The following is a 12,601-nucleotide window of genomic DNA, read 5'->3' as shown; positions in this document are numbered from 1 at the left end:
TCCTTACAGCATAAAAAATGAACCTACAGCAGCATCAGAAGATTCTTCTATTATTGTCAATGCATGTATATTGTGACGGACATCTTAGCTACACCACCAGATTTCTCATATTACACGTATATTAAGTCTTGAATTGAAATACCTGGGTAATTACAACTTTCTCCAATTTATAAACTCTTCATAAATGATGAAATATTAAAATCTATTGTTGCTGAGACAAACTGTTAGGCAAATCAAGGAAAGGCAAAGGCCATAAGACTAAGTTTCATTTACACAACTCGATTTGCATAAACAAGGAAGAATTGTAAAATATTTTTTTCTATAATATCAACGATGGGATTGGTTAAATTACCTAATATTAACCTTTACTCATCAGAAGATGTAATGAATCATAATGAATTCATTGCTTCTGTAATGCCAAGGGACAAGTTACAGTAATTATTAAGATGTTTGGATTTTAATAATAATAAAGATGAAGTAACGGAAGGGAAAACATTTCGTAAAATAGAAGTTCTAGTGTCACTCCTGGCAAACAATTCTCTGAAAATTTTAAAACCAGTAAAATTGTTATTGATGAATTGTGATTTATAAAGGTAGACTTATACTTTGTCAATACTTACCTACCAAAAGACATAAATATGGTATAAAATTGTATAAACTGAAGCTCCAGAAGCTTAGACTTAAATTTCTATTGTTTACCAAGGTAAAATTACAATTACAATCAAGAATCATAATCATTCTAAATCTGTAGTTTTAAAGTTACCAAGTGATTTATTTATTTTTTACCCCTGGGTGCAAAATGAAGTGACGTCATCAGCGCCCAAATATAATATTTAAAAGAAACAATTAATAATTAATTTAAAAACTAAATAACAGTAATATTAAAAACAAAGCATAGATAGAAATTTTTGAATCAATCAAACATTAGAATCAAGATGCACAGCCTTTGCAAATCACAAGACATTCGACAACACCATTGCACTGTTTCCCAACATACTTCACAAGTTAGCCCCTAGTTTAAACTTGCAATGCAATCCATAAGAGTGTGGTGCACCGTTTGTTGGAAGTCACAGTGAGCACAAAGGATGCATCTGTTTGAGTCACCAGGTGGTATCCATGAGTGAGTCTAGTGTGCTCTATTTGCAAACAGTAAATAATAACATCCTCTCAACGGTTATTCCTGCATGAGGAGCTCCACTGAGAAGATACAGTGTTCTTAATTGGACAAAGTTTATTGCTGATGGTAGCATTACGTTCACTTTGCCACTCATCATGAACCACCCTCTTCAGAAAACAGGCAAGATTGTTCGAAACAACATGATTAATGAAAGGAGGCTGGAAGCAAGCCTTCTTGCCGCACTATCGGCATGCTCATTTAATGAAATTCCAATATGGCTGGGGATCCAGCAGAAGCTCACAGATGTATTACATTGAGTCATATGAGAAATAACACACTAATCTCACAGACAATAGGATGTAAAGAGTACAGGTTACAAATCACTTGTAAGGCACTAATGGAATCTGAGCAGACAAGTATGAGTCGGAATATTGGGCTTAGTATATTTAAGAGCTTGTTAATAACACACAGCTCTACGATGAAAACTCTGGTGATGCTGGGAAGCCCAACGTATGTTCTATTGGCAACCACAAAAGCACAACCAACAGAATTATTGTGTCTAGAGCCATCTCTATAAACTATAGCATCTGGATTCACACTACATACTACATTAAAAACCTTTTTCTTGTAAGATAACCAAATTCGTGACCTTTTTTTGATATTGACAAAAACTAAGGGAGTAATTCATGAGTGAAGACCACCAAGGTGATTTAGTAAACCATGAAAGCAGAACTTTATATGCTGACAATTAATTATTATTCTAGTGTAATGAAAAGCTTTATGACCACTAAAAAAAATGCCATGGAATGTTGAGGAGAGGCCACAAAGGTGAACCCAAAACTATAGTAAGAAAAAAATTAAAATTGGAAGATATGATTGGAAAAGGGAAAATTAAAAGTCATAAACTGAACTGATAAAAAACAGATTAACTTGTTAACAATTCCCTCTCATGAAACAGACAAAATACCTTTTGAGAGAGTTAACAAGAAAAAAAAGAACCTATTTTATATTCACAGTGTGCGATTGATTACAACAAAACAAAAAACGGTAGATGTAAATTATCATCTTACTTTTCCAGTTTAGAAAGGGCAATACAGTAATAACAATAATTATTAAAAATAATAATAATAATAATTTATTTTCGCAAAAATATTATAAAAAAAACAAAAAACTGCGCAATAATAAATACATATATGGAAATATGGTAGAGTAAAACAAGGCAGAGAAAAAATGTAAAAATTACTTTTTCTGCAAAAAGTCGGTTATTTTGCTTTGTTTCGAACATTTTGTGTTGTATTACAGTTTTTGAAGGTTCTTTTCTAAATCAAAACAAACACTCTTTGTTTTACATTAGAAACGTATGTAAAACTAAGAAACTGGCAAACGGTTTTCATTGCCGCTAAAACTTCTGGAAGATTTGGTTGATGTCTTCATTGTTTTCGTTGTTGTTACCTTCTTTGTCATTACCTATGTCTCCGTCTATTCCTATTAGTACTGAAGCCACTACATCATCATCTGTCACAGTTTCATGCATTTCTAAATCTTTGCCAATTTCTTAATAATCTTCAAACAATGCATTTGACAATGATTAGTTTTGCAGAGTTATTGCTCCATTCTGCTAAAGATTCTTCTTCACGTGCAACATGAGTGACTTTGCTAGCCTGTGGTCAGAATACATATTTGTATTTCCTTTTTTTGATCTAAATCCTGAATCATTTATAAAAATAGGTATATTTTGTGGTAGACTTTTACAGACTTGATCACGCCTTGATCAAGGGCTATAAGACTGCTGTTGTTTTCAGCAGTAAGAACAGTAACATTATACACGGAAGTTTTTCGACGTGTGGATGAGGCAGATACTTGTCAATGAGCAGCAGTATTTTGTCATTTTCATTATTTAATTCATGGTCCCATTTTCGTAACTGAGATGTAAAGATACCACTTGTCATCCAAGCTTTCTTGTTAATTTCATACATAACTGGAATCAATTTCAAACTTTTAAAATATCAAGGGTTTAGCACTTTTCTCTACAACCAGAAGTTTTTTTTTTGTAAGTTCCAGTCATATTTGTAGCAATTAGTAATGTTAGTTTTTCTTTTGATAATTTTCCACCCGAACACGTTTCGCCATTAAACCAAAGGGTTCTTTCTGGCGTCAATTTAAAAAAAAAAGACCAAATTCATCAGTATTACAAATTTCTTCATCCGAACAACCTTCTTTTAATTTTGGGCAAATGGTTTCTTGCCATTTTTCTGACACACCGGTCTGAGCTGCTGTGCCCTCGCCACTTATTCTCCCCGATACAATATCATGATACTGATGGAACTGTTGTATTTAAGCTGAAGTTATTTCATGTGGTCTACCAAATTTTTCAGAAAAATCATTTGCCTTAGCTTGCAAAATAGGGCCGCCAATAGGGATGTAGTCCTCTGGTATTTAAATCATTTTAACAGTGCTTGGTCTGTTGACTAGGATGAAATTTTTTTGATTTTACAGAATTTGTTTCAACCTTTTTCCTCATTTTTTCACAGTTCTTCCATATCACCAATACTGTAGAATGACTATGCCTAATTCTTGGGCGACATCCTTATTAGTTTTGCCATTCTTTAACCTCTTGATAATGTGTGCTTTTTCCTCTATCGTGAATGTTTTTCGCCAAATCATAATTAAATCACTATTGAATGAATTACACAGGATACATAAAATAAAATACTATACCGGCACGGTATGAGACACACAGCAAAAGATTAATAACAACTGATTGTGACTGTTCCAGTTTACAATTATCTAGTACATGAAGAAGTTAAAAAAAAGAAATACAGTAAATATGTAAGAAAAAAGGAACCATCAAAATAACTCTGTAGCTACAATGTAGATATACTACGTTACTGATGAGTCACTCGTCCGTCATTATAAGCGATAAAATGTTGCATTGCTGTGAAAAAAATAAGTCATAATAACTGATGTAATTATAAACAATATACATACTGTATTTACGCATTAACAGCATACCAAACCAACCAAGAGACAAGTTTTTGGTCACTATATCTGATATGTCATTATATCCGATGTCAATATAAAGGATACTTATATATATATATATATATATATATATATATATACACACACATGTATATAATATATATATATATATATATATATATATATATATATATATATATATATATATACACACACATGTATATAATATATATAAACCTCTAAATTATATCCCAGGTTCTGGTTTGAGTCTCAGTCATACATTACATTTTTCACACACTTGAAGATTCATTATCATCCATCATAGTAACAACCATTATTGGGTGTCAGCCTTTTGTTATTAATATTTAAATACATAGCAAGATACATAATTTTCATTTAAGGGTTAACAAAAAAAAATAGTGATGAAATCCATTTTTCAATAAAGCCCCTCTTCATTAGAGATCAACAACCAAAACTATAATGATCCCTGCTAAAAATGAAGTAAGGAAATCGTGTAGGAGTTTTTTTTTTTTGTTTTAACTTCAGATTGCATTAAGTCCTGTTCTTGTAACAGTTATTATATTTAAAATCGCTAAAACATATTAAAGCCACTCAACATTTTAAGTCTAACTTAATAATAGGGTATATGAATACAATTTTACTAAATATTATTATAAAATTAAATTTCATACTGCTGTACATTAACTAATATTTATTTAAACCAGTACAAGAAGATAATTAAATTTAAATGTTGAAAAAATTTATACAAATATTTTCATTTTTAAATTATGAAGTGAAATAAACATTGGAAGCTCACCTTTCTGTGATAAATGATTAAAGCACTTCCTTTCTGCAGCTTGGCAGTATGCTAATCTCAAGTTATATCCATTTAGAAATAGTATCACATCGGATGTTACATACATTGCAATTACATCTATGTAATGGTTTTAGATTTTGTTTGATAAATAGCATATATACTACCAAAGAAAATAATCAATGCAGATAGGATCTGGAGCCCTTGCAGGCCACTCTATTACTAATCCAATGACCTAGAAGCGAATTAAAAATCTATCATAAATAGAGCATAGCAAGCTGGTGCTTGATATTATTAGTTATTTAATATTGTTATCCAACATTTTCCTGAATGACCGGTAGAATCCTACAAACTAATACGTCATGATAAGCAATGCCTGTAAAATCACAAACTAAAATAAAAGGCCTAACAATACGATGATCTAATATATCATTTTTGAGGTTCTGATGTATGACATGAGATTATATTGACATCAGGGATTGTTCTGGTATCAATAGTTATGTTTATTAATGTGGTCATTTAACATAAAAGTAGCTGTTAAAAATTATTGAATTTAATAAAATGTGGGTCTAACTAATTTTTGCATCAAAATATTTAAGTACTTGTCCAGGCAAATGAGTTAGTTGACCGAGTATTCTTAAAGTTCTCACATAAGTTCGAGCTTAAAGGATGTAATTTATTGTTCTGAACACATTTTGTAAATCAAAAACTATTATTGTCATGTTCAAGGGCAGTTTTCCAAACTGATGGATGAAGGTCTTCAACACATCTAATGATTTTTCCTCATTGGTGATAGATTTTGGATTCTCCAAGTGGGTGCAATCAGTGATACCACCAAAGTTTCCACACTATTCTGCAAGGCAGTAAAACATAGTTCATTTATTTTTTCATTCTTTGTTGGGAAATCTATTATTAAATGAATCACATAGCTCTTATAAAGGTCATGCTTAATTAACATATCTATATATTCTTTATTCTTTCTGTTTAGATTAAAAGATTATTCCAAAAATAAAGAAACAATTATCAAAATAAACCTCAAGAGACTGATATTTGATCCACCATTATACAATTCTTAAACAAGTAATTAATTTAGTGCATAGAATTTTATGCCTTATTGATGGTCAATTGGTTGAATTACACTGAATGTAAAATAAATAAAAAAATAACATTAATTAAAGGAACAGCTGACCTTAATTTATCTTGCTATCAGCTAATGTAATACTGAATTTGGAAATATTGCTTCAAATAAGTACTAAAATTTAACTGATACATATTTAATTTCTATAATAATTTTGAAAGAAAATAATTAGTTGTGTATAATTTTGTTAAGTTATAAAATAAAATGATGAATAGTTTTAATATGTTTTAGCTATCTTAAAACCAGTAACCTTTACAAGTATGGTACTGAATGCAATCTGAAGGTGAAACAAAAAAAATTCCTACAAGACTTTCCTTTTATTATTTTTTTAATGATTTTTGTAATTTTGGTTGCTGATGTCTCAAAACCAGAGGTAATTATTGAAAACAGATTTTATTGTAATTTTTCTTGTCAAATGTATATGCATTACATAACCAACTTGCTGTTTAAAAGATTTAAATTGAATTGAAGCAGGTAGAAGAAATTTTAAACTTTCAATAAAATTGTACTTTTATAGGTATATACATCAGCAATATCAGGTGTCTGAAAAAAGAGCTCCAGGGTTTGAAGAACAAATATAAATTTTATTTCACACCACTAAATAGTGCTTTATGTGTGACGTTGAAGCAACAAGAATTAAGCTTTACACATTCTTCATCAGATAGCAGCAGCATTACACAGTTGCACAGGTCAAGCTATTATGAGTCCAGGCTTCAGTGCTATGGTGTTGCCTCAAAAGAAAGCACAATGCAGTAATGGTTTGCAGAAACAATATCAGTGACTGTCATACAAAGAAATTATATGCAAGTCTATCAGAGAAATTCCCCAAATGTCAAAAGCATACGTAAGTGATGTGAACAGTTTTTAGAAAGTGGAAGTATTTTGAAAGGACACTCGCAGGTAGGCCTAAAACAAGTGCTGAAAACGCAGAAAGAATTCAATGTCTTTTGGATGAAGTCCAAAACGTTCAACTCATAGTGTTAGTGACTGACTAAGCACTCTTAAAAGTACTGTCCATAATGTTGTTTGCAAGCATTTGTAACTTTGTGCTAATAAACTGCAACTCTTCCATGAAATTAAACTTAACGAAAAACCACAATAGTTTAATTTATAATGACCATGTTATATTTCATTTCTCTTGATGAAAACAACCTGCAGCACATTTTATTTTCTGATGAAGAACATTTCACATTCATGGGATCATTAATCACCAAAATTGTTGAATATAGGCCTTAGAAAATCCACACAAATTGGTGGAATTCATCCACTGCAGTCCAAAAGTGAATGTTGGATGTGGTGCCATGCATAATCAAATTTTTGGGCCATTTTTTTCCATGATCAGACTATTATGGGTATAGTGTACTTGGAAAAGTTAGAGAACTTTGCATTTCTGCAGATTGAAAATATAAAGGAGCTAATCTTCCAATAGGGTAGCTCCCCTCCACATCAGTGAAACACGCTCAATGACAGGATAGCAGAAGCCAGGTAGGCAGAGAAGTTCCCATATTGCTAGGCCACTGCGAAGTTCCAATTTGATGCTGATAGATTCTTTCTTTTGGGACTACATAAAAGACATTGTATACCAAGAAAAAATCCAGTCACTTTATCTGCGCCAAAATATCAGCAGTTGTTGTAGTAGTTGACATTTAAGTTAATATCAGCATTGTACACAGTATTCATTTGAATTGCTATTAATTGGATTGAATTGTTACTGGTGGAATTTAATAATTTAACATTATTAACTTGTAAATTAAAAAACTACTGCAGTCATTCTAGTCAGATTTAGGCTGCTTTTCATCACCAACAGAAGCAAATCAATTGCTAATAGCACACAATTCATGCTGGTGCCATTGGCTACAGACTCAACAATAAGTGTCAAGGTATTAACTGCATATACAAATATAACAGTGACAATCATATGGAACCTACCAAACACCACCTACATAATCCTATCGATAATGTGACAAATGGTATTGTAGCACTGCTACTGGATCTCTACCATCGATTATTCTGATATACCATGTTCATTCATCATGATTAGTATATGTGGGTGCACCAGTTCTTCCCAACAAGCTGCAGCATTGATGGAAAATCTTTCATACTGGTTACTTCTTCAGATCTTTTCGAGAAAGATCTGTTTCCCACATGACTGCCTCTACAGTTCTCCTTAACATTGGTTTCTCATCTCCACCTACAGTTACAGAGCTAACAATTTCATAAAAAGTTGCAAACTTTCCACATTATTTTAAATGGCCTTAAAACCTTTTCAGATCATTCATTCATAAATTCTGTAAATGAAGAATCAGCCTATTGGCTTCAGCAACCAACTGTTTGATCCAAGCCCTGTCTCTGTAAGCCTGATAATCAACATTCCACCAGCAACAAATATCAAGGTACTATGTCACAAGATACATAGGTAAATGGTATGGTAAAAAAGCCATATTTCACAGTTATAGCTTGTGTAAGGGCAACACCATCTGCCCAAGTCATTTGGCTGTTATGTTTGAATTTTCAAAAATAAGGTAACTTTATTTAAAATTACAAGCTTAACAATTTACATAATAAGATTAATTTTGATAAAAATAACAATTACTAAATTACAGAAGATGTGATACCAATTTTGAAATTTGTGAAAATGTTTACACCTTAATTTTTTATTTATCTGAGTAAGTTGGTGTAAACACCAACTTTCGTGATATCAAATATCATAATGATTCCTCAAGCCAATTTTAAGAAATAAATTGTTCTTAAAAACCACAAAATGGTAGACAGAAGGTAAAAAAAGAGAAAATCACCACTTTTTGTTCATTTGTGTTTAAACATTTTTTGTTCATTTTAAAACATAGATAATGAATAGCCAGACACTTTTTTCGTTATCATATGTACACCACTAATGTCAATATTAATAAATGAACCAACAGAGTAATAAAAACAAAACTGAGTAAAGAACACTTAAATGCAAATGCAGAAGTGATGAGATCTTTTCCGTTTATCCCTTTCTTGTTATATAGTATTACTGCAGTAATAATAATAAATATCAATTAAAATTAAGTATTTAAAATAAATTAAATTATTTAACTGAATTTTTTTAATGTATGGTGGTGCAATTGGAAGTCACGATTAAGGTAGATTAGGGACAAAAAGTCACATTCAATGACTTTTTGGTATAATTCACTAGACCAGGTTTTCTGACAACTTATAATCAATGAAATATAATGGACGCCAATAATTTGAACCAATTAAACTTTTATATGTATATTTAAAAATATTGAAATATACACATGGAATTTCCAATCTGTTTTCTTCTTCTTCTGATTAGACATTTTTAGATCTTGTTGCATTTGCTTCTTCTTTTCATTTTCTTTCCATTAATTATAGTACTTTTTCATTCTTTCTGAGAGTAATTGCTCTTCCGTAAATTTTCTGGAGTTGTTCTTTAGTTTTTCTTTTCATCTAGTTTGAAATCCTCAATTGTTTTTTGAAATTCTATTCTATTTTTTATTAATTTTTATTTAGTATTTCTAGATCTTGGTTTACTTCCCAATGCCATTCTAATTTTTTTTTCTATCTTTGTAAAGTTAAATAATTGTTTTTATAAGTCTATTGTCACTCATTCAATAAATATGACTAAAAACATTATTCTTCTCTTCTGTATTTCTGTTTCTAAATGTTTTATTTTTTGATAAATTTCTTTGTTAGATTTTAGCCTACAACCTCCTTGGTTCTTTGGGTTTGACAAATTTCAACAAGATTTTTCTTTTTTTCTTTTAAAAGATTTCTTACATTCAACTTTCCTAAACACTAGCTTGCATATGAGGTTTCTGGGCAAATTACTGTTTTAGTGAAGTAGTTTAGCTTTATAGCTTAAGAATTTCTTATTGTAAACATCCACTGTCAGTATGATAAGCTGTTTTCATTTTATGAATCCTACTTTTAATTCCTTTTTTTTTTATTACAGTTTGAGTTATTATCTCCCCAAAATATTTTAATTTTCCTACTTTGTGTTTGTTTTTTGTTTGAAGATTATTTCTTCTACACAGTGCTTATCATTGGTTATAAATTTTGTTTTTCCATAGGATATTTCTAGACCTTTTTTTTGCTGTTTTCTGCCAATAGATAAACTTTTAATTTTGGTTTTCTTATATTTGACGCTAGAATAATTACATCATTTGCAAAGACTAAATGATTAACGACTAATTTATTTTTTTGCATTCTAAAATATACAGATTCTGAGCTTCGAAGTTTAACCAGTTCTTTATTCCATTCTCTAATTCTTTTTCTATGGCAACGTTGAATAGAACACGGTAGATTCAATCACCCTGTCTTATGCCTGTTTAAATGTATTATTCTGTTTCACTGATTATCAATAACAAGTTTTTCAATAACAGCCAGTCTCAATAATAAAAAAAGAGAAGGTTTAACTTGTAAGGCTGATCATTATCTAATATGATTATGTGTATTTTAATATGTCATGTTAAAGTTCAACGGTATATTTGGCTTGGTCAAGATCCAATAAGAAAACATTTCACTTTTCACTTTCCTTCCTTAGGAGCCTGGCATGGAATATTTATTATTCCTAAGAATGGTTGTATTGTTTTCAGTAGCAGTTTGAGTTTCATATTATATCAATTATTAACATTCAGTTATGGCACCAATCAGAATGTGAAACTATTTGGTGAAAAAGAATTGTATATACAAGTAAGATTTTTATCTCATAAGGTTATTTAAAATGGTTATTTAATAAATAAACAATGCAAGTTTATTTCCTCAAAATTAGCTTAAAATTTACCTTGAGTTCAATTCCTCCAATTCCTCTATTGTTAAATATAACAACACGTTGTCCAACTCTATTGACAGCAAGAGCTAAACCCTTAACGTATTCGGCCTGACTAGTTCCTGTTAATCCAGGCAGTATTACTATAACTGGTGTTTCTGCAGAGCAATTAAAAGTAGGATCTAACCAATCCAGTGCTACTTGACCTTCATCTTTAAGAGCTAATACTTCCCTGTAAAAAGAGGAAAAACGGACCATTACTTCTACAAGGATAAAGCAATGAAATTCATAAAATATTTTCAAATCAATTGAAAGCACCTGAAAATCAGACCACATACTGTAACATATGCATGAAACTATGTCACAATTAACAGTGTTTTTGTACAGAACAATAATGCTGCAAAATGTATTATTCAATCCACTTCAAATGATTGATATTAACAATTAAAGGGCTTGTGAGTGGAATACTAAAATAAATTTGTTACACAGAACAAACTTCATTTACGCACTATTACTTATCCATCAGTTCTAATATATCTTTTGTTGTCCATATTTTTCTGGTGGCCTTTCAATCTGCAATGTAATCACTTGCCTTAATTATCCCTTTTTAAATCAATTAATTTTTAACTGAATTTTCTTCTGTTCTAACTTTGAGTCTGTGCCTATGATTTTTTTCAGATTTTAACCAACCTTTCTTTTTAGCTTTTCTATATCCCATATCTTTTTTCTCATTTTTTGTTTCTTCTTCTTTTTCAGCATACATTTTATCGCAACTAAATTGTGTTCATAATCAATATTGACTCCTGGATATGTTTTACAATGAGTAATTTGATTCAAAATCTATATAATTATTATATAATTTATTTGATTCTTTCCTGTGCTTCCCAGTCTCACACATATTTGTATAGTACTGTAGAAGAGAACAGTTCAAATGCTAACTCTCCAGTACCAGATAGGAATAGAGTTCCATCCTCTCCCTAGATCACGCTAAGGGTGCATTGACTCTATGGAACCTGGTATCCTCGGTCAGCATGGATCTAATGGGGCCTAACCTACACTCACAGAACTGCAAATGGTAAAGAAGTTAATAAGAAAAAGGGGGATGAAGAAGTTAATAAGAAAAAGGGGGATGTTAAGAAAGGAAGGAGCTCAGCATGAGATGTCCCTATCCAAGAGAACAGCTACATGATCCTCTGACATCAGCTGTTCATAATCCTCTAAAAATTTATGATATTTTTATACAAGATAGAAGCAGCATGTTTTAGTGATCAATAATGATGCATTGACTGACTTAAATATATTTATAGTAAATACTACTTACAAATATTTTATTAAACACATCCAAGCAGCAAAAAACACATTACAAATAGCTTGCAAATAATTGTTAAAAATTCTAATTTTTATTTTGAGAAAGGCTGAATATGCCACTTCATTGGTGTAGAAATACACTCGCTTATTATTTACTTTTACTGGAATTAAACATATAAACACTCAACAAATTAGATATGCTATTCAATTACTATTAAAAGAAATATTAATTATTAATAAACTATTATGTTGTAAAAATAATTTAACATAAAACCATGAACATAAATCTCTAGTTAACAGAAATGTTTTGATGAGTTGTCTATAAACAAAAATAAGGCTTTACAGAAGCCTTACTATGGTTATACACCAAGGTTGTCAGATTTTCAAAAAAGCATATCACGATTTTTTTCAAGCATATTGGGAAAAACAAGTGTGACTATCAGTGCAGTACTGTCATGTGACACAGAC

At 30.7% G+C, this 12,601-nt stretch overlaps 1 protein-coding gene across 5 annotated transcripts in view; it reads right to left on the bottom strand.

Annotated features, from left to right (window-relative positions):
• Positions 1-12,601, bottom strand: part of Hydr1 (abhydrolase domain containing Hydr1) — a 106,940-nt gene that overhangs the window by 47,912 nt on the left and 46,427 nt on the right. For all 5 annotated transcript variants that reach the window (XM_075377414.1, XM_075377427.1, XM_075377421.1 and 2 more), the window contains one exon: positions 10,841-11,057. In XM_075377414.1, coding sequence (XP_075233529.1) covers positions 10,841-11,057 — 217 coding nt within the window. The remainder of the gene's footprint in view (positions 1-10,840; positions 11,058-12,601) is intronic.

This window comes from Lycorma delicatula, chromosome 1 (genome assembly GCF_047948215.1).
Source record: "Lycorma delicatula isolate Av1 chromosome 1, ASM4794821v1, whole genome shotgun sequence".
NCBI classification, from domain to species: Eukaryota; Metazoa; Arthropoda; class Insecta; order Hemiptera; family Fulgoridae; genus Lycorma; species Lycorma delicatula.
The sequence above is the reverse complement of the archived record's forward strand: the minus strand, read 5'-3'. Positions and strand labels throughout refer to the sequence as shown.